At 35.7% G+C, this 25000-nt stretch overlaps 1 protein-coding gene and 1 long non-coding RNA gene across 3 annotated transcripts in view; one reads left to right on the forward strand and one right to left on the reverse strand.

Annotated features, from left to right (window-relative positions):
• LOC136849787 (uncharacterized) overlaps positions 1-25000 on the reverse strand; it is a 214710-nt gene that overhangs the window by 104991 nt on the left and 84719 nt on the right. The gene's annotated exons all lie outside the window — the stretch shown is intronic.
• Positions 1-25000, forward strand: part of LOC136849782 (homeobox protein SIX6-like) — a 116083-nt gene that overhangs the window by 17030 nt on the left and 74053 nt on the right. Inside the window, exon 2 of the mRNA XM_067123186.1 lies at positions 4991-5237. Coding sequence (XP_066979287.1) covers positions 4991-5237 — 247 coding nt within the window. The remainder of the gene's footprint in view (positions 1-4990; positions 5238-25000) is intronic.

Here is a 25000-nt window from a genome sequence, read left to right on the forward strand (position 1 = left end):
CTACAGCGTATAAAAGGCACCGAAAATACATCTATCTTTCGGTGGTCTCGGTATAGCCGGAGCCCATGAAACTTTAACCACGGCACGGTGGTGGGACGTCCTATATCGTTGCCAGACGCACGATTATGGCTAATTTTAACCTTAAATAAAATAAAAATTGCCGAGGCTAGAGGGCTGCAATTTGGTGTTTGACGACTGGAGGGTGGGTAATCAACATATCAATTTGCAGCCCTCTAGCCTCAGTAGTTTTGAAGATCTGAGGGAGGACAGAAAAATTGCGGACAGAAAAAAGTGCGGATGGACAGGCAAAGCCAGCACAAAAGTTTTCTTTTACAGAAAACTAAAAATTTAGGCCAAAGGCCAAGCGCTCGGACCTATGAGATCATTCAGCGCTGAAACGGAAATTGAGAGTAAAGACGGTTTTAAAGGTGTAACAGGAGGAAAACCTCGCTGTTGCAATATGAAGCAACTGCTGGGAGATTGTGGAAAGTACAATGGAAGAAAGAGAATGTGAATGGAGATACAATAAAAGGAATGAAAGGGGCCGAAGGGACGCTGCACAGAACCTTAAGTAATGCCTACAGCGCACCGCGCGAGGGGCACTGATGGCACTACCCCCTACGGGTTAAATTGTACATCATTCAGTTGCCCAGATTCACAGACGCCGTTCAACTCTATATCCGGTAAACCTAAGACTCCAGTAACATAATATGGAAACCTATTAAGAGCTTATGAAAGGGTAATGAATAGGTGCAATTAATAAACACATACGCACAAACAAATACAGAGAAAATGACACACGCGCGCACGCACACACACATACGCTATATATATATATATATATATATATATATATATATATATATATATATATATATATATATATATATATATATATATATATATATATGTGTGTGTGTGTGTGTATTGAATGGCACTATCCCCAGGTCAAATAGGGTCATCTTTTATGGCTGTATCTGTTTTAAGAACAGAATCAATCGTCTTACTTCCCTAAGATGTCTCTGGTAGCAGTGGCCCCTCCCCATCCTGGGTCAGCAAATTCCTTCTCCTTTGTCGACTCCTGTCACTGATTCTATCTTTAAACAAAAGCCTACTGGAATTAAACACCCAAGTACGAAACTAGACTTTATTGACAAATTTAACGAAAGTAACTCAGCAAAAGCTACGGTCATGAAATGGAGTGATTCACACCCCTATCAATGGAATTCATAACTAGAGGAAGTACTGTTTCACAAACAAGCATAATTATAATTCTATACTAAGCAATACTAGTGAATAATACCCTGGTCATCAAATACAGTAATAAGGTCATAATTATTCTAGACCAAAATAAAATGTCATATAGAATGTAAAATAACACCACTTCCAAAATCTTCGTCGTCACAGGACGAATCCAGAATTCTTTTCTATGGCCATGAATAATGTATCTTCATAGTGGCAGTTTTTTTTAAACACTACACCAGGCTAAAAGCACATAACCACCCAACATCGAAGCAGTCTCCCTCGTGAGTGTCTGTTCCTCTGATAATATACCATGGGAGATTGCACATACACACACGCACATACCTCACCGAGACCTGGACACTTCCGGTGGCATCAGTTCAATGTTCGAAAGATCACACTGTCTCCATGCACTTGGATCATGATCAAATAGCTCTTTTTATCCAACTGAGCAAATTCCCAATGTAGACACAAATGCATCGGCAACGGAAGTACACTGACAGGCCAGCACATAGTTCTCACTGCTGACCAAAAGTCAACCAAGACTTTAATATATATATATATATATATATATATATATATATATATAATATATATATATATATATATATATATATATATATATATACAATCCACTTTACAGAAGGATCTGAAGAATAGAACGGAAAGTGAGTTGAGCCCGATGGTTTACAAAATGTAGACCACAGACTGCGAACATTACGAGAAATTAAGTTCGGCACTAAGAAAGTTCAACACAAGAAAAATATTTACGTGAGAATCATGAAGGCATTTTTGCAATTTGAATAAAGTCCAGTGGACGACGACATACTCAGTCTAAACTATACTTATCATTTACTACTCTTCATATCTGTTTGTCCGTGAAGATTTTGATACGTTAAATCATTTATATATATATAATATATATATATATATATATATATATATATATATTATACCACAATACATACACACACATATATATATATACATACATATATATATATATATATATATATATATATATATATATATATATATATATATATATATATATATATATATATATATATATATATATATTATATATATATATATATTGTATATACTGATAAAAATGATCAATTAAAAAGCAGTTTATCGAAGAAAAGTATATGTGTATATATATATATATATATATATATATATATATATATATATATATATATATATATATATATATATACACACATCATAAACTGCTTGCTAATATCATCATTTTCTTATCAAATGTGTCTTTTCTTCTTTACAATACCTTTTCGCTGACTTCTTCAAATCTTGCTCAACTGTCGATCATGTCTGCCCTGTCAATCATTTCTTCCTCTTCATTTACTAACGCCAATTAACCTATTTTTTATATCTATTAATAATCATTTATATGTAATTTTTTGTCAGTCTCTCGTCAATTCCTTTCGCTGCATCAGACACCTATTTTTGTGTTGGTTTTATTTCATCCATATTTATATTTCTTATAATTTCATTTTTTATGAGACTACTTGCAACGTACGAGGGTCTCAATTCTTTTTTTTATTTAGGAACTTTTATAATTTAATTATTCATCGTTATCGCTTTATTTACTTTTATTTACTAGACTCTCACTTCCTTTATTTACTTGTTTAAGTGTTTTCAATTTTTTTCGGTTTTGATATGCGTCCCAATATCGCTGATAAATTTGATTAAAATAATTAATCTTGATAAGAACCCCTCATAACATCCTAGCTGAGGCTTTTTACATATTTATAAAAGTAGTATTATTTTTTCTACCTTATTCTTTTATTGCAAAAAAAAAAAAAAGATTTACCTAAGCAACCACATCCCCTCCTTTAACTAGCTAGACGACATACAAGATTTAACACCTGACATTCTGAATATGACACCTCATAAATATCGCGCAAGAGGTGACGTAGATAATAACTCTTATTGACAGATCTTAATAAAAAAAAAAAGTCTTTTGAATAATTTATTTTTATTTTCGTCTTAAATGGACATAATTTACTTACGGTTTAGTAACCCCTCAAATAAATCAGACCACAGCTTCCAAATAAAAACATAACCCATATTTTGAATCTTTCCGTAATCATTTTTACTGAAAGGTCCTAAAAAAAGCCTTTTAAATCATTAATTTTCATATTGAATGTAAATAGTTTATCTGCTGTTTAGCAACCCCTCAGATAAATCAGAGCATCGCCTCCAAATGAAAACACAACCCTTTGTTTTGAACCTTCCTCCCAAAATCATTTTTATTGAAAGATCTGAATGAAAAAGCTTTTTAAACAATTTTCGTCTTAAATGTACACAATTTATCTATGGTTTAACAACACTAAATCAATTGCATCAGACCCTCCAAATAAAAACATAACCTCCTGTTTTGACTCTTTCGCCCATAATAATTTTTATCGAAAGATCTTAATGAAAAAGTCTAAAATAATTAATTTTCCTCTTAAATGTACATAATTTATCCGCTGTTTATCAATCCCTGAAATCAATTAAATCAGAGCCTTCAAATGAAAACGTAACCTCCAGTTTTGAATCTTTTTCCCCTAATAAATGTTACTGACAGATCTTAATAAAAAAAAGTCTTCTAAATAATTATTTTTCCTCTTAAATTTACACAGTTTATCTAATAAATCAAACTAGAGCTTCCAAAAAAAAAAATCTTGTTTTGACTTTCGCCCATAATAATTTTTATTGACAGATCTTAATGAAAAAAGTCTTTAAAATAATTAATTTTCGCCTTAAATATACACAATTTAGCTGAGGTTTTGCAACTCCCCAAATAAATCGGATCAGAGCTTCATACTAATTTTTCCCCAACAATAATTTTTATTGACAGACCATAATAAAAACCCCTTTAAACAATTAAGTTTCCCCTTAAATGTACACAATTTAATAAAAACCAACCAAACCAGAGCTTCCAAATAAAAACATAACCCCCTGTTTTTTTACTCTTTCCCCTCATAATAATTTTTGTTGACAGATTTTAATGAAAGGTCTTTTAAATAATCAATTTTCGTTTTAAATGTAAACAATTTAACAATTTATCAAACCAATCAAACCAGAGCTTCCAAATGAAAACATAACCCCCCCTATTTTGACTCTTTCCCCTCATAATAACTGTTGTTGACAGAGTATAATGAAAAGTCTTTTAAATAATCAATTTTGGTTATAAATGTAAACAATTTAACAATTTATCGAACCAATCAAAACACAGCTTCCAAATAAAAACATAACACCCCTGTTCTGACTCTTTCCCATCATAATAACTGTTGTTGACAGATTATAATGAAAAGCCTTTTAAATAATAAATTTTCGTTTCAAATGTAAACAATTTAACAACTTATCAAACCAATCAAACCAAGCTTCCAAATGAAAGCATAACCCTCCCCCGCCCGTGCTTTGACTGTTTCCCCCATAATAATTTTTGTTGACAAACGTTAATGGAAAATGTCTTTTGAATAATTTGCCTTTTAAATGTACACAATATAACAATTTATGAAACCAATCAAAACATAGCTTCCAAATAAAAACATAACCCCCTGTTTTGAGTCTTTCCCCTCATAAAAATCTTTGTTGACATTTTTTAATGAGAAGTCTTTTAAATAATCAATTGTAAACAATTTCACAATTTATCAAACCCAACCAAACCAGAGCTTCCAAATGAAATCATAACCCCCTGTTTTGACTCTCTTCCCCCCCGCCCCCCTTCGGCCAGGCGCCGTGGACAAGTACCGCATCCGGAAGAAGTACCCGCTACCGAAGACGATCTGGGACGGGGAGGAGACCATCTACTGCTTCAAGGAGAAGTCGCGGATAGCGCTGAAGGAGTGCTACAAGCAGAACCGCTACCCGACGCCCGACGAGAAGAGGAGCCTGGCCAAGCAAACGGGCCTCACCCTCACGCAGGTCTCCAACTGGTTCAAGAACCGCAGGCAGAGGGACCGGAACCCGGCGCCCAGACCGTGAGTACAAAGGACTCCCGCCTGTTGTCTCTGATGTCTTGTGGTTGCGGCTGGTTCTTTCAGTCTCTGTGGGTGGGTTGGGTGGTTGGTGGTTGAAGGGTGCATGGTACGCGTCGGAAACGGGAAGGGTTGATTGATCGGTATAGGTTGCTTCGATCTTTACAAGGATGTGGTAGTGTTGGGCACTTTGTTACAGTCGTACGTGGTGACTGATGTTAAGCATCGTAGATGTCATCATAATAAGCATAATATTCCTATATATATATATGTCTGATATATACCGTATTTATATATATATATATATATATATATATATATATATATATATATATATATATATATATATATATATATATATATATATATATATATATATATATATATATATATATATATATATACATATTACATATATAATATATATATTCATATACATGTCTCTATTCCGTAGTCATTGCAGTATATGAGAAAATGAGAATATAAAATCTCTAAAAAAAATATTATATACAATTATAACATAAGGTGTCCCATAACGACCCCAGGACTGCAAATATTCGAATAAGAATTTAGCCGGACATTAATTTAACTGTTATGCTGTTCAACTTGACTTCTATACATGACGTACACAGTATACGTCGTTTGCGTCATGAAGATACTTCACTTAATAACGTAACTTTTCATAAGAAGTATAAAATTGAGCTAAGAGCATATTGTCGCTGCCCTTTCAAGACCAGGAATATCAACAAACAAGTAAAAAATGCGCTGAAGTTTCTTCGGCGCAATCGAGTTTTCTGTACAGCCGCTACAGCGTATAATCAAGCCAACCGAAAATGGATCTCTTTCGGTGGTCTCGGTATAATGCTGTATGAGCCGCGGCCCATGAAATTCTCAGCCGGCCGTGGTGGCCTGTGTTATTGAGGTGCCAGAAGCAAGATTATGACTAACTTTAACTTTTAATAGAATAAAAACTACTGAGGCTAGAGGGCTGCAAATTGGTATGTTAGATGACTGGAGGATGGATGATTGACATACCAATTTGCTGCTCTGTAGCTTCAGTAGTTTTTAAGATCTGAGGGCGGACAGAAAAAGTGCGCACAGAAAAAAGTGCAGACGGATAGAGAAAGCCGGCACAATAGTTTTCTTTTCCAGAAAGCTCAAAATAGAGGATTAAGTTTACCTTAAGGTAGAAGGAAAGCACAATTTAAATGACTTCTCTTTTTTACTGAGAAAAAATTAGTAATTAAGAGTATGAAAATGTATAACTTATCCTGCGTTTTATATATTGGTATTTTTTTGACTGACGATTAATGTTTCCAGAGAGAAAAATGTCTGAAGTTAAGCGTAAGGCCAATTTTACCAGAATAAGTCAGTTTTCTAGTTTTAATTAATATAATTGCATTATTATTATTATTATTAATAAAAATCTCATAATAGCATGAGTCAACAAAGTGGCGAAGAATGTATTTCTAATATTTATTTACACTTTCACCATTGTGGATTTCTTCATCACTATTATTATTATTGCTCTTATTATTATTACTGTTGTTGTATCACTAAATGCCCAAAAACATAAAATTGAGAGGAGAAAATAACAATTGAATAACGACACAGAAAAATCGACTTAAGTTTTCTAAAATATATTCTACCATCTGTTTGAATCCCCCCCCCCCACCACCCTTTCCTTCCGCCTCCCGTAGCTCTGCGTTCCGTAAATTCATGCCTTCCATGTGACTAAAAGCACCTGTGCGGATCCATTTTCAGGTCTCTTTTTCTACTCCAGGGGGTTTCGAAACCAAGAGACTTTTCTTTTGCTTGTCTGTGTGTGTGTGTGTGTGTGTGTGTGTGTGTGTGTGTGTGTGTGTGTGTGTGTGTGTGTGTGTGTGTGTGTGTAAGATTTTGTGGAAAGTGGGAGAGGTAGGCAGTGGGTGGTTAGATTAAGTTACTTTATTACACTTAAGAAATATTTTATATATATGGCCGTGTAAATGAAATAGAGTATATTATTATTGTAATTATTATTATTATTATTATTGAATCAAGGAACCCCTGTAACGAGGCTGTAATATCGAGAATTAAAAGCCACGGTAGTGTTAAAAATATTTAACTCTGCTCACAAATATTTTAACACATTATTATTATTTATTATTATTATTATTATTATTATTTACATGTGCTCATAATGGCATGATTCTTGAAGCAGAAAAAATCCACAGTTATGTAAGGGCACATACATGAAAACAAATCTCTCCAGAGAGCTTTCGGGAATTTGTCCGATTTATTTTTCAGTACATGTTCCCATACGTAACTGTGGTTGTTTCTCCATTATTATTATGATATTATTATTATTATTATTGTATTATTATTATTATTATTATTATTATTATTATTAAATCATCTTTAAAATTTCTTTGACGCCATCCTGACAAATTTGTACATAAAGTGATCACTTGGTTGTAGCTAATGATTTATGCTAATTCAAAGCGTTCTAATCGAGTAGCCAGTACGGTCATCAAATTTGTACCTGGCTACTCATCCGGTTATCATATTTATGCATGGCTGCTCATCCTGTATCAGGTTGAGATGGAGAAAATGGTTACTGTCTTCATATAGCTTCAGCCTTATTGTAACCAACCTCGTGTGATCCAAAACTATATCATTAATCAATTGTTTTATTACAAGGTTTGGTCATCATTATTGGTATAAGTAGCACGCGGTGGTATTTAATGAATCTCTTCGGTAAAAAAAACTTTTTCTATGTCAGCCAGTAACATGAAACCACATAAAAACATAATAAAACAATATTAACAACATACTTACCTACAACTCAAGAGAATATACAAAGCAAATCTTTTTCTTTGTCAGTCAATAACATGACACCATATAATGACATTAATAGCAAGAATATTAACAATATACTCAAGTACAGGCCAGGAGAATATACAAAGACTCCATTTATACATAATTTTGGAACAAATAAAAATATAATGTGATCATACAAGTGACACTCACATTAGCAGTTGACGTATTTAGTATAAATAAACACAAATACTTAATTCAAACGCTCACTGGTGGGATAGTCGCCTGACGTACTTCTATAGCAGGTATCAAAATTTGACGTAAAATATTCACCAAACCCATTCCCTCTCCCTCTCCCCGCCCCAAACAAAAAAAGGGGAGGTGGAGGGCGAAGGACTCAGGCTTGGGGCCACAATCTCAAACTAAAACCAATACGAAAGCGTAACGTGAAGTATTCCGCTTCAAAAAACTGAAGTGGTGGTGGTGAGGGGTTTGAGGGGCGGGGGCGGGGGGGGGGCCACCAATGACTACCATCCAAAATTTCGTTATACAGACACGTAACGAACGAGCGAAAGAAGGCGCCCCAAGCCCCAGCCGACCCTGACACAACAAGCGAGAAACAAGTGGTTGTTCTCCCGTTCGTCTCTTGTTTCAGGCCACTACATCACGAGAGGGGTGACACCCCGCCCCACCACTGACCTCCCTTAACCCCGCGGTGACCTGGGATGGCCAGGGGGCGGCAGGGGGGTGGGGAGGAAAGGGGAGGGATGGAGGATTCGCGTCTAAATGGGTCGGAGGGAATCCCTCTGGTGGCGAAAAGAAATGGAAACTTTCGAGTGGTTTTGGATGACTTCATTAATATGTCTCCGAGAGGATGCAGTTTCTTTCTTCTAATTTTCGCGCGGTTCTTGGAGGGAAAAAGAAATTGTTCAAGTGATGAAATTTATGGGACGGCAAAACTAAAGAAAAAAATATTATTATTATTATTATTATTATTATTATTATTATTATTATTATTATTATTATTATTATTATTGTGAGTAATAAAAATCTAAAAATCACCAATTATATAGTAAATATATTACTATGTAAAATGAACCAAAGACTTTCAAACACCTGAACGGTGTTCCTCATCAGTGTTAACGTTAAAATGCAAAGTGCGGGTAGTTTTCTTATGAAATGGTTTTTATTATCATTATTATTATTATTATTATTATTATTATTATTATTATTATTATTATTATTATTATATTTGGGAGGAAGACCCTCTTCCAAACAAACTTCATTATTTTTATTATAATTTTATATTTTTCCATTCCAAAATCATGGAATCAAAGAATGCAGACCTATTAAAGTTTACTGTCTAAATTTTTAACTAAAAAAGCTAAAGACCCATTTTCCAGACAAAGACCAATTTCTCACACACGTGAAAATATCTGAAATTCTGCATTTCCTTCCGCAGAGGGGATCTTACCAGAATATTTACGTACGTGTGATGACTTTCTCTCTCTCTCTCTCTCTGTGTGTGTGTGTGTGTGTGTGTATGTGAGTGTGTGTGCGCAGCGACAATAGTAACTATTAGCCCACTGGCATATGAATGCAGCATTTTACACAAAACCAATAAAATGCTTTATTAGGTAAAATAAAAGAACTAGTTATTGAAATATATCAAAACAAATTACACAACACTGAAACAAATAAGAAAAACTCCAATTGGATAACAAAAAGAAACAATTACAAAATTTGCAAAAAAATTATACAATAAAACAAAACAAAAAGAAACGATTGTAAAATATGTAAAAAAAAAAATTAAACAAAACTAAAACAAACCAATGAAAAATTTTTAAAAAATTCGTCAGGTGTCAAAAGACAAGTAGCAAATAATCAAAAAAGATACCTTCAATTTAATAACAAAAAGAAACAAGAGCAAAATATGTAAAAAAAAAAAAAAAAATCTACAAAACTGAAACAAAACTTTTCGTCAGGTGTCAGAAACAAGTGACACAGAAAGTTCAAAGTGTCCTTCGGTTCCTCGTCCAAAAGCACTTGTTCTCAGCACACTGCACACGACCACTACACCTAAGGTCACCTGGGGTCAACGCAGCTCAAGGAGGGGACAGGAGGAACATTTGGTTCGGGTCACACTTTATGGACTTGGCGCGTTTGCCCTGGTCAGCCCCCTTTCACTTGACCTCGTAGGGGACACGGGCATGTTAGGTGCGTCTGTGTCACTTGGTTTGTCATTATTTTTATACTTAATACTACCAGTGAATTTACTACTACTACTACTACTACTACTACTACTAATAATAATAATAATAATAATAATAATAATAATAATAATTATTATTATTATTATTATTATTATTATTATTATATTAATATTTATTATTATATTATTCACAAGATGAACCCTATTCATATGGAACAAGCCCACAAGGGCCACTGACTTGAAATTCCAGCTTCCAAAGATTATGGCGTTTATTAGAAAGAAGTAACAGGAGATGAAGAGAAATACAGGAAGAAAAGACCCCTTATTAAAAAACGAAAAAAATAAATTAATAAACTAATAAATAAATATATATAAAAATGTAAGTAAATTATTGAAATGCAAGGAGAATTGTATTAGGTAGTAATGCTTCGCATCTCCGCATGAACTTTTGAAGTTCGAAGTACATGACATCCTCACGGAGACAGTTCCATAACTACCAGTGAAACTAATAATAATAATAATAATAATACAGTTTTCGTTACTGGCAGTCAGGAGCAGAAGTTTACAAGTTCCTCCGTAGCTGCTGCTAACTGTTCCTTATACTATTACTATCCACCTACTATGATAATATTAGTAAATATACTCATTCCTGGAAAATTTAAGCTTGACAATATGGAACCATTTCCGTTATCAACTGGTACGCACACTGCCATGACTTAGAAACGTAAAAAAAATAAAAAAACTAAATCAGCTGAGCACTGCCTTAAAATCGACGGACCCAACACTCCATATTTCACATAGATTGACGTCGAGATTGTAGACTCGACTGATAATAATAACAGTAAATTTGTGTTCGACTCAATTCATAATAATAATAATAATAATACTAATAATAATAATAATAATAATAATAATAATAACTTTGTGTTCGATTCAGTTCATAATAACAATAATAATAATAATAATAATAATAATAATAATAATGGTAATAATAATAATAGTAATAACTTCGTGTTCGATTCAGTTCATAATAATAATATAATAATAATAATAAACTAACATGCTAACAGTAAATCTTATTATCATAGTACTGAAAAGAAAGACCAATAATGTTTCAAAGAAGTCCTGTTAGCAGGGGAATGAACAAAATTCGTGACATTATTCTTCATGAACTACTGATGTAAACATATTTATGATATGAAAGAAAATACACATAAACATCGAAGTACCTTTCCATGCAATAAAACGATTCCTGGAATATTTCGACCATCAGGTACTTCTGAAAGAAGAAAGTATACGTATCAATGGATCATGAAGTTATTTTTTTATATATGAAAAACCGAACATGGGAAAAAACTCCAATCTCAGGCACTAATTGGTTTTCAAATCACCCAACGAAAGCAAAGAATCAGTCAGGAATAAGTTAACGTTAATACTGTTTTATATAGGAATGGAATATAGAGTTTAGGCCACAGGCCAAGCGCAGGGACCTTTGAGGTCATTCAGCGCTGGAAAGGAAATTGACAATAAGAAGGTTTGAAAGGTGTAACAGGAGGAAAACCTCGCAGTTGCACTGTGAAATAATTATTAGGAGAGGGTGGATAGCAAGATGGAAGAAAGATTAAATATGAATGGAGGTACAGTAAAAGGAACGATAGGGGTTGCAGCTAGGGGCTGAAGGGATTGATAGCTGACATATTGGAAATGACACACCATTTAAGAAAAAAAAAAGGGGAGGGCTGTAGATGACAGCTAATTTAAGATGGCATTCACTATACTTATAAGTCATCATAACATTCAGGGTCCCCATCCCAAAGCTGCACTGTATTTAAAATTAGTTTAATCAAAAATTAGTTTCATTCATAACCAATTTATAAAATAAAAAAAATAACAATAACAATTCAATAAAAAGACCAACACCTAGTTTCATTAAAAATCAGTTTCATTAAAAATTAGTTTCATTTGAATTAGTCTCATTAAGTTAGTTTCATTCAAAACTAGTTTACAGCTTTTTAAAAAATGACCACTACAATTCAAAAACGTCAAAACTAGTTTCATTATAAATTAGCTCCCAAAATTTTACAAGAACGATCATTAACTATTACAATAACGACGTCAACACATTCCCCATGAAAATTTTTTTTCATTTATTTGTTTCATTTAATGCCAGTTTTTTAAATTTTACAAAAAAAATTATAATAACAATTCAATAACAGCGCCAACACCACTGCCATGAAAAATTTAGTTTGAGATTACTTTTCAAAACTGACAATAACATTTCAAAAATTCAACAAAAAATTATCATAACAATAACTCAATAACACCGACAACGCTTTTCCCGTGAAAATACTACGTGAAGACACATTCTCCATCACAGCGCTGAAGCGGAACTGCATTCCGTGAGCTAACTCTCGTGGAAGCCCTTCAAATAACGCTACTTATTACGCCCGGCCCCGGGGAAGCCCTTGGCATTCGAAGAACGGGGAATTGAAACAACTCGTCAGCTTATTATATATATATATATATATATATATATATATATATATATATATATATATATATATATATATATATATATATATATATATATATATATATATATATATATATATATATACACACAGTATAATTCTTTTTCTCAGCCTAATCCCTGGTCGGGGTGGGTGTTTTAATTAACCTTTTCCAGGTGTTTGTAAAACTCACTTAGCGGCTCGTTTCATAAGTTTTGTTAGCAAAAGTTTTACGGATGGATATATGCTCTTCTTGACTCCAAGCCCTCCTTATTTATCTGGGGCTGTAAACATGTATATGTACATTAAATATATACAGTAAATATAGATAGATACATATATATTATATATATAATATATATACATATATATATATATGTATATATGTGTATATATATATATATATATATATATATATATATATATATATATATATATATATATAGAAGAGAGAGAGAGAGAGAGAGAGAGAGAGAGAGAGAGAGAGAGAGAAGAGAGAGATATGATACATCATGCTAATTTTCTTCTTCCGCAACGTCCTTCGCCAGAGAGAGAGAGAGAGAGAGAGAGAGAGAGAGATTAAGAGAGAGAGAGAGGCGTGTCACGGCCGTTTGAACACACAACGCCTCACTTGGCGCGGGAAAATAACTTCGCTCATTAACGGTTTGCCCTAAGAGGATGCCCAAGAGTTGTAATGCCAAAAGATCTGTGAGTCAAGGAGGGTACGTGTGACTGACAACCATAACTGATCGGGCTTCAAATGTAAAATTTTCTGAGTTGGCTATAGTTTCTTATGAGTGTATTTATTTTCACTGCTATTTAACTCTCTCTCTCTCTCTCTTACCGCAGTTAGTTTCTGATGAATATATTTCTTCACTGCTATTTAACTCTCTCTCTCTCTCTCTCGCTCTCTCTCTCTTACCGCAGTTACTTTATGAATGTTTCTTTCACTGCTATTTAACTCTCTCTCTCTCTCTCTCTTACCGCAGTTAGTTTCTTATGAATATATTTCTTTTACTGCTATTTACTACCTCTCTCTCTCTCTCTCTCTCTCTCTCTCTCTCTCTCTCTCTCTCTCTCTACCGCAGTTAGTTTCTTATGAATATATTTCTCTTACTGCTATTTCCTTTCTTTCTCTCTTCTCTCTCTCTCTCTCTCTCTCTCTCTCTCTCTCTCTCTCTCTCTCTCTCTCTCTCTCTCTCTCTTATCTTGGCCGACTGAAGAAATCAGTTACTTAAAAAATAGAAATGTATAAAAACATAGCTATTTTAAACTGTGAGAATAATAGTTCTGTACATTCAAAAGCATAAAGAATTAAGCATTTCCTCTTCACACTGGTACACACATTGTTTCTTGGGGCGATTCTATCATTACATTTTTCTGGGAGGAAATACACTAACATGGAGATTAAAATTATTTGCAAATGGACAGCATGCGCTTGCGTAAATATTTTATATAAAACACCTGATCCATCCTGGGTCAAAGGTCACCTGCATACCAACGGAGACTTACTGCCACACCTACATATGCTTTGTATAATATTATATACTCTTGTATCATATCACCCGCCCATATTTTACCAGTGAACAGGGGCACAGAAGGCAGTGCTCGAAATATATGGTTGCGACGTTCGAATAGTGTTTTATGGGCCTTTTTATCTTCATATTATACTGCAGTATTACAGTAAAAGATAGTTACCTGACCTGTTGTCACTGTTGTCGCTGTACGTGAAAGAAGGAAAGATTTGTGGGTAGAATATTTTATAAAACGCCTGACCTATTATCGTTGTTATAGCTGTAAGTGAAAGAAGGATGAATAGACACAGAAAATACGATTAAAACTCAATGCATAGATGAAAGGTCGACAAATCACCCTTTATCGCTCATCCCCTAAGTGACTAAACAGGTAAACATTTAATCATTTAAGAAATATAAGCAATTATGCATAAGTTGTTGGGAAAATGACTAATACCAGAGGAATGTAATTTGTAATTCATTCTGTTATTCCGTGAAGAGCCGTCAGTGAAGACTATATCTCCTGTATATCTTCCTCTTCTCTCGAGACGTCTCACAAACACACTGTCTTCGCGGGCCGGGTCTGGTTACATTCGCTTCGGGCGGCAGAGAGCAAATGGCTGCGCTCTGTGCATTTATGCTGATCAAAATAGCTAGGAGACCCAAGTCCTTCTGACCAACTTTTCACAATCCGATCTCTCTCTCTCTCTCTCTCTCTCTCTCTCTCTCTATATATATATATATATATATATATATATATATATATATATATATATATATATATATATATATATATATATATATATATATATATATATATATATATATATATATATATATATACATTATATACATATATATAATGTATATATAATACATATATTTATATAATTATCATCAGTACAGCTTGATTCCTCCATTGGCCCCCTCCCCACTCTCTCTCTCTCTCTCTCTCTCAATCTAAAGATATCATTCAAATATATTATCCGCGCTGATGCATGGAATTCTGTGTTGTATAAATCATAGCTCTTCTACTCATTTTGATTCTGACACCAAGTCCTCTAGAACAATCGTTTATTTATAAGACAATAATTCTTTTTGTCGGTAAAGATGTATTATTTCTCTTTAAAACAGACTTTGGGCATTAATGTCATGAAGTCGTCCATGGTCTTCAATACCAGTCCAGTCAATTACCCGATGTATACGAGTGATTCGGTTACTCCAAACTGAACTGGATTTTTCAAAATTTATATTAATTTTGAGAGAGCCCCAAGAGGCATTGGCGAAGATAACAAGTAAAAAATGCGCTCAAATGTCTTCGGCGCAACCGAGTTTTCTGTACAGCGTACAATCAAGGCCACCGAAAATAGATCTATTTTATCGGTGGTCTCGGTATAATTCCTTATACGAGCCACGACCCGTGAAACTTTAACCACGGCCGGTGGTGGCCTATTCTATATCGTTACCAGAAACACGATTATGGCTAACTTTAACCTTAAATAAGATAAAAACTACTGAGGCTAGAGGGCTGCAATTCAGTATGTTTGATTACTGGAGGGTGGATGATCAACATAGCAATTTGCAGCCCTCTAGCCGGTAGCTTTAAGATCTGAGGGCGGACAGAAAAGTGCGGACAGAAAAAAATGCGGACAGAATAAAGTGCGGACGGACCCTGGCAAACCAGACACAAAGATTTTCCTTCCAGAAAAACTAAAATGGAAACAAATGCTAAACTATGCGGTTCAATTAAAGGTTAACTAAAATACAGTATTAAATGCTCACCTACTCTACCGTGGCTACTCTTAGTGAAATTACAGAAGTGATTTTGAAATTCATTCAGGACAGAATACAAATTACCATTAAAGTCCTCAGTCTGAAAGAAACGAGTCATTCAGAACAGAGTAACAAATTACCAATAAATCTTCAACCTTAAATAGGAGATAATAATAGCGATAAGAAAACAGCCTCAAATCAAGAGTAAACAACAAATAGTAAGTAATAAATGCGCCGAAGTTTCTTCGGCGCAACCGAGTTTTCTGTACAGCGTATAACGCTGTATGAAACTTTCGGCCGCGGCCCATGAAACTCAGCCACTGTCCGGTGGTGGCCTGTGTTGTTGGTACCTATATCGGTGCCAGAAGTACGACTATGGACAAATTTAACCTTAAATAAAATAAAAACTACTGAGGCTAGAGGGTTGCAATTTGATATTTTTGATGATTGGAGGGTGAATGATCATCATACCAATTTACACCCCTCTAGCCTCAGTAGTTTTTAAGATCTGAGGGCGGACAGAAAAAGTGTGGACGGACAGACAAAGCCGTCACAATAGTTTTCTTTCACAGAAAACTGAAAATAAGCAAGATAAGAAAACAAGGCGCAAACAACACTCGAAAGAAAATGGCCTAAACAGTGGGGATTGGCAGGAAGTTTACAATTAAACCCGGAGGACAAGTGGTTAATACCCCAAAGGAAATTGGTCAAGACACAGGAACATCTCAGTTGTGACCAAAAGGCCTGGGAGTGTCAACTTGGCCGCGAGGTGACCCGGTGTCAGGTGGCACTGAAGGCCGCTCACTGGCCACCCCCCGCCTCCCCCCCCAACCCCCGTCCGGTTCTAGGTCACTGTCCAAGGGGTCATCTGGAATAAATTCGACTATTTTTCGCTTTCGTCACGATGAGTGTCAAACTGAAATGCTGTCATTTACGAATGATTTAATTTTACGTTTTCCTGAATAAGAGATCGTTCTGCTGTGTATAATTAGCATACATAGAAGAATGTTTTAGTTTGAAAAGCAAAGCACCGTTTAGTATTATTATTACTCTCTCTCTCTCTCTCTCTCTCTCTCTCTCTCTCTCTCTCTCAGCTTCTAGAGGATCTTTTGAGAAAGGGATCTCTCTATCTCTCTCCCTCTTTGCCAAATTCTAGAGAATCACTTGAGAAAGGATCTCTCTCTCTCTCTCTCTCTCTCTCTCTCTCTCTCTCTCTCTCTCTCTCTCTCTCTCTCTCAGCTTCTAGAGAATCATTTGAGAAAAGGGTCGCTCGCTCTCTCTCTCTCTCTCTCTCTCAACTTCTAGAGAATCATATGAGAAAGGAACCGCTCGCTCTCTCTCTCTCTCAACTTCTAGAGAATCATATGAGAAAGGAATCTTTCACTCTCTCTCTCTGTCTCTCTCTCTCCGGTCAGGACGGGAGGAGCCCCAAATTGTGGTGCCAAAAGGAGACATCGGTGGGGGGTTGGGTGTTATGCGGAAACGATTAATCACGCCCTCTCTTAATACCGGCCCTTTGAACGCGAATCTTCTTATCTCGGTTATCGGTTCAATATGCGTCGACAGATTCCAAAGGCTAGAAGTGGCAGGGTAGGTATCTAAGACATAAATGGCCAAGAAGTAGTATTCGTATTGAAATGTCATCCAGAAATTGCATACGTGATCGGTGGACTGGTTCATTCACATATCGGAATTGAGAAAGGAGTTTTGACGTCATTCGGTATAGAGTAAACCTCTCTATCTCTCATACTATATTTAATATATATATATATATATATATATATATATATATATATATATATATATATATATATGTGTGTGTGTGTGTTTTATGTATGTGTGTGTGTTCATGGGTAAATAATATATATATATATATATATATATATATATATATATATATATATATATATATGTGTGTGTGTGTGTGTGTGTGTGTGTGTGTGGGTGTGTGTTTCTTTGAATTGCAATTCTCAATCAACTCTGCCAGTACAAAAACAAAAGATGTTCCGTGCAATAAAAACTTCATCTAACACAGATAACCCCAATTTCCTTGCTGTAAATAATTTAAATGCCTTCTAACTAAATAGTGGGAATGTCTTTAAAAGTTAAAATACAAAAACATTTTAATTCCCTTTGTATGCTAAACTTCATTCACCTTACAGAGATAATCTTAATTCCCCTTTCAGTAAAAAAGAAAAAACAAGTAAAAAATGCACCGAAGTTTCTTCGGCGCAATCGAGTTTTCTGTACAGCGCATAATCACGGCCACCGAAAAGAGATTTATCTTTAGGTGGTCTCGGTATAATGCTGTACGACCCGCGGCCCATGAAACTCTCAGGCTGTCGTGGTGGTCTGTGTTGTTGTATTGCCAGAAGAACGATTATGGCTAACTTTAATCTTAAATAAAATAAACACTACTCAGGCTAGAGGGCTGCAATTTGGTATGTTTAATGACTGGTGGATGATCCAACATACCGATTGCAGCCCCTCAGCCTCAACACTCTTTAAGATCTGAGGTGGGACAGAAAAGTGCGGACGGACAGACAAAGCTGACACAATAGTTTTCTTTCACAGGAAACTAAAACCCAATCCCCTTTAATGCAAACCTTAAACTTCCCATCTGCGAAACCAAAAAAAACCCAATCACCTTCGGTATCTTAAAAACCTTGGCTTGTTCTATATTAAAAACCTCGACTCCCGGACCCATGTTTCGCCAATACATTTTCATTAAGCGCTTCACATACGAAGTAATGACGTCCGCGGACGGAGAACGCAATGGAAAATATACAACAATTACTCCTATTATCAGATGACCTCCAGACATATACGGAAAGCAAAGAAAACACGGAATAATGAAAACCAAACAAGAAGGGAGGCTCATTATTCATGCTTAATATGTTTACTGTTTGATGTCAGATGAACGCCCGCTGGGCGCGTTAGAAAAAAAAAAAGAAAAAAAAAGAGAGAGATCTCATTCCTGCGTTCAAACGGGCTTGATTAAAACAAAATACGAACCTAACTTCTTCTTTTCCTATTGATATTTCAGTCCTCGTTTGTCCATTTTTAATATTTTAGTTTTCATAACTCTTGATTCCTCCATATTCTCACCTTCCCTGATGTTATCGAGACACATCCTTGATTTTGCAAAATTCGTTTTTCACTTATTGTTCTGGATTGTTATATATTCGTTTTCATGAGATTTTTGTCTTCATTTGTTCTTGATTTCCAGGTACTTCACATTCACATCCTTTTAGCATCCTTCAAATGTTCTGGCAGTCTTGGGATCTTCGTGAATCACGAATTGGTAAAGATCTTCATTGACGTTAAATTTACACATTACGTTTTTCCAAATGATTCCAGCACTTTTGTCTTGGCGTTCTTAATTTCTTGTTGGTTTTTAATAGATGCTTACGTCAGATGTTTGGCGACTTAACACTCACCAACCAAATTCTCCTCTCTCTCTCTCTCTCTCTCTCTCTCTCTCTCTCTCTCTCTCTCTCTCTCTCTCTCTCTCTCTCTCTCTCTCTCTCTCTAACTAACTAACTTACTAAAAAATCAGATTTAATCCCCATAAATCATGTGTAAACAGTACTGTAACTTTTTTTTTAGATCAAGTGGAATATTCTAAATCAAATATACATAATCTAAAAGAACCCTTTCGCATTGAAACTTTAAAAAAAAAATCAAAGCCAAATAACTAATACTGATATTATAAAAACACAACATTTCCTCTTCAAATAAATAGAGATTAACGTAACAAGGAACAGAAACAAATAAATGGCTATAAAAAAAAAAAGAGCGCCACGTTTCTTCGGCGTAATCGAGTTTTCTGTAATAGCGCATAATCAAGGCCACCGAAAATAGATCTATCTTTTCGGTGGTCTCTCGGTCAATGTTGCTTGAGGCGGCTCAAGAAACTTTAACCAAGGCCCGGTGGTGGCCTGTCCTATATCGTTGCCAGATGCACGATTATGGTTAACTTTAACCCAAATAAAATAAAAATAAAAACTACTGAGGCTAGAGAGGGCTGCAATTTGGTATGTTTGATGGTGGGAGGGTGGATGATCAACATACCAATTTGCAGCCCCCTAGCCTCAGTAGTTTTCAAGATCTGAGGGCGGACAGAAAAAGTGCGGACAGAAAAAAAGGTGAACAGAATAAAGTGAGGACGGACAGACAAAGCCGGCACAATAATTTTCTTTTCGTTAAAAAAAAAATTTGTTAACAAGCAAACAAATTAAGTAGTTTCAAGAAGAGATTAGCTATTTAAGAAATTATATTAAAAATTTAACGAGGATGACACATTCTCGGGAATAGAAAATGAGAGAGAGAGAGAGAGAGAGAGAGAGAGAGAGAGAGAGAGAGAGAGGAAGGAGAGAATCAGTGGCAGGTAGAAGACATCTGCTGATCTCTTCTGTCAAAACTGTTAGCATTAACAAAGCCGCTGTTTACTGTAGAACGCTTTTCACTCGTGTCAGCTACTCTGTTAAGTGGTTGCGTCGGTGAGAGAGAGAGAGAGAGAGAGAGAGAGAGAGAGAGAGAGAGAGAGAGAGAGAGAGATTATCTGGCTTACAGATGTATCATAAAAACAGACGACGTCGGAACTTCAGCGTGATATATTGGTGCCAGTAAAGAGAGAGAGAGAGAGAGAGAGAGAGAGAGAGAGAGAGAGAGAGAGAGAGAGTCAGCGTATAGGAAACATTCAAATACTTCAAAATTACAAAACGGTACAGAAATAGCAATAAAAGAGAGAGAGAGAGAGAGTCAGCGTATAGGAAACATTCAAATACTTCAGAATTACAAAATGGTACACGATAAGCAAAGAGAGAGAGAGAGAGAGAGAGAGAGAGAGAGAGAGAGAGAGAGAAAGAGAGAGAGAGAGAGAGAGTCAACTTACAGGAAAAATTAAAATACTTCAGATTTACAAAACGATACAAAAAAAAACAAAGCAACAAAAACGTCCTCAGTCGATATACATAGTGCAGAAAAAAGTCTTGAGAAATGAGGAAGTCATAATTGTAAATGAACTCTTAAAATAATAAAAAAAAAACTTGCCACCACAAAGGACGTGCTCAAATATTTCCTGTAACATCTCCGACCGCCTGCCACCAACCTACCCCTTCCCTAAAAAAAAAAAGGTAAAAAAAAACTTGTATCCTACATTCCCGTTTCTACCAAAAACAAAAGAAAAACAAAAGAAAAAAAACTACAACCGCCATGGAATTTACCCAACGATTATGATAACCATTTGGGGAAAAAGACCGTATCAAAGATACAACACTCGAGACCTCACAAAGAGAGAGAGAGAGAGAGAGAGAGAGAGAGAGAGAGAGAGAGAGAGAGAGAGAGGATATTCCTCCAAATTTAAAGTTGACCTGAAATATATCTTTACAACCAATGTTCCTTCGCATAATTCTTCATGGAGAGAGAGAGAGAGAGAGAGAGAGAGAGAGAGAGAGAGAGAGAGAGAGAGAGAGAGAGAGAGGTGGGGGATATTCCTTAATTTTTAAATTTATCTGAAGTATTTCTTTATAACTAATATTCCTCCACAAAATTCTTTGAGGGGAGAGAGAGAGAGAGAGAGAGACTCTGGCCTTTGCTTTACGGTCTTTAGTAGCGGTTACTCGGAGACAGAACCAAGTCAACTCACTCATGACTCTCTCTCTCTCTCTCTCTCTCTCTCTCTCTCTCTCTTGCTATGTGCATTCCGCTACTACATTTCTTTTGGTGATGGAAAGTGATGAAGTACTCGAACTTAATCTCAAATGAATTAGGAACACAGCGTAATATGAGTAGGTTTATATTTCAAAATTTATTTTACTTGTGATATTTTGTTTCATCGCTGTTTATGTATAACAGATTTAAGCCAAAATATATGGAGATGCGCAGCCATCTGCAGATATATTTCTCTGTGCGCTGTCATTAATCATTCTCTCCCTCAACTCTTTCTCTTTCTCTATCTATCTTTACACACACACACACACACACACACATATATATACTGTATGTATGTAGATATATATATATATATATATATATATATATATATATATATATATATATATATATATATATATTTATTTATACATATGCAATATATATACATATATACAAATTATATATATACAGTATGTATATGTATATGTGTATATATATATATATATATATATATATATATATATATATATATATATATATATATATATATATATATATTCTATAGCATCATGCGACCCCATATAGAAACGGGCTAAGCTGAAGACAAAGGAAAAAAGAGAAGATATATCTGTAGCATGTTCAAATGAATCATACTGACTTCTTCAGGCACCTCCAGTCCTATTCAAAACAATTACAGTCCCCCAAAAAAACGCATGGCCCCCGAGAACACGACCGATCATTATTCTCCCCTTTCTCTCTCTTAAATCGTATTCCCCTACTCTTTCCCATTTCATTACCGTAGCAGGGGAAAGAGAGGGGGGGATGAAGGAGGGTAGTGGGAGGGGGGGGACCAGATACAGGAATGGGTGGGTTTAAGGGCGTCAATTTGAAGGGGTTATGGCGCTATGAATATGTCAGTGGTGGTAAGAGACCCCGGTTGCTCCTCCCGAAGCCGTGGCCCTCAAGGAATTGTTGATTCTCTCCCCTTCCCCTCCCCTAATCCTATAACCCCTAATCTCCTTGGGTCCTGAAGCCGGGAGTCCCCAGAGATCCATCCCTTCTCCTATCCCCTCCCCCAACCCAACCACCTAGACTCATCGTCTCTCCAACACCCTACCCAGTCCTTCCTCCTCCCCACTCCCCCTATTTTCTCCTATCCTCTCTGCCTTCTTTCCTCCTCCTCCTCCTCCTCCCCCCTACAGGGACCCTAGGTGTCACAGGACACCCTCAGATGAAGGAAGGGTTCTGCCACCCACGGCGCGTATGGGAGAAAGACGCGGACGTCGAGGTGAAAAAATTATTAACAATAACACAGCGCGATTAGTACGAAATAAATGTCGGGGGCGCCGTGACAGATACGGCTTCAGGAAGACAGATCATGCTTCAAGTCCACAATAACTTTTTGGTCATCATCATGTTTTCAAAATATACATATAAATATATCGATATATCGACATTAAAGTATTTTGTTTTGGATGGGATGGACCACTGACCCATATCGTATCTTCGAAGAATTGGGTAATGCTGGTTTGGCTCAGACACTTTCATATTTTCATCATAAATTAGAAATTTATAGTCAGGAACAAGAAAAAAATGCGCCTAAGTTTCTTCGACGCAATCGAGTTTTCTGTATGAAACTCTCACCCACGGCCCATGAAACTCTCAGTCACGGCCCATGAAACTCTCAGCCACGGCCCATGATATTCTCAGCCACAGCCCGGTGGTAGCCTGTGTTCTTGGCACCTAAAGCTGTGCCAGACGCACGATCATGGTTAACCTTAACCGTACATAGAATAAAAACTACTGAGGGTAGAGGACTGCAATTTGATATGTTTGATGATTGGAGGTTGGATGCTCAACACCAATTTGCAGCCCTTCTAGCCTCAGCAGTTTTTAAGATCTGACGGCGGACGGACACACAAAGTCATCCCAATATTTTCTTTTACAGAAAACTAAAAGCCTTTGAATTTTATCTATCTTATTATATCAATTATTCATCGTCAGGATTCTTTGATCAAAATTAGACGAATTTAAAAATAACCCTTTGTATGCCTCTATCATGAATCTTTGACAAGGTCTTAGAGAGCAAGAACTCTAATAAGTTCAAATGAAAATTTGAAGTACAAGAAGACCTAAGAAAAGTCAAAGGATTAATTTCTTCAAGGTAACTTAGATACGAAGTAGAGGTAAAAGCGGCGTTAGTTCTATGTTTTTCTGTGGTGTTCTAGGCAATAAAGATTTCGTTCTATTAATGAGTCATCTGCTGATGCATATCCACAGAATAAGCACGAAATGCTTGATAAAGTCAAATGAAATGCAGTCAAGTCAACGTGAATAAAAACACATTTACCTCAGACTATCGTAAAAAAAAAAACAGGACCAGACAAATTTCTAGTAAGAGGGAATTATAAAGAAAATTTTGTAGGGTGATTACGCACAAACGCCCTCTGACTGATTCGAAGGTTAGAGGATGAATATGGAAGTTACTGCTGTATAGAATTATCTCCGGAACCAACCACTATTGGGGGAAGCGTCTCTCATTGTTTGTATATATATATATATATATATATATATATATATATATATATATATATATATATATATATATAACATCTAGAAATGGTGACCAGTGTATCAATATATGCGTGTGTGTGTGGGTGTGTGTGTGTGTGTGTGTGTGTGTGTTTAAAATATACGGTACTATTGTCTGATCGGTCTCTTTCTTTTTGTCACTCGCCACTCGTGGCATTCTCCTGTTCATATTTCTTTAAATAAAGTGGGATTGTCACTTTTTTTCGGGGACAACCTCTGCTCTTATAACTTTGCCATTCTGTCCTTCTTCCAACAGGCTTGTGCTAGATAAGGGGCTTGGAATGCCCGTTCCTACGGCCTCCTCATAAAAAAATGGTTATGATGGTTATGCCAATGCCACAGAGTTCCTACGGCCTCCTCATAAAAAAATAATATAATGGCTATGCCAATGACACAGCAATGAATTATCATGAACTGTAACCCTTAGCAAGTCACAGCAATCTCTTAAAGTCTGCTGTGAGTTTCTCAGACCTGATCTTTTGGGTTATGTGCCTGCAACCCACAAGACCCTTATAAAATCCTCAAGAAAAACAGTATTTATGCAAGAGCATAGCCATTAGCATAAGAGCTCATTCAGTTGCCCAGGAATGGATGTTAATTAATTGTTAGAGGCCCACTCTCTTTAGCGGTCTATGAACTTCATTCACAGAGAAACATACATTATTCATAAATGACGATCAAGAAGTTTATTCAGCATTCATATATGAC

The sequence above is a fragment of the Macrobrachium rosenbergii genome, chromosome 21 (genome assembly GCF_040412425.1).
Source record: "Macrobrachium rosenbergii isolate ZJJX-2024 chromosome 21, ASM4041242v1, whole genome shotgun sequence".
NCBI classification, from domain to species: domain Eukaryota; kingdom Metazoa; phylum Arthropoda; class Malacostraca; order Decapoda; family Palaemonidae; genus Macrobrachium; species Macrobrachium rosenbergii.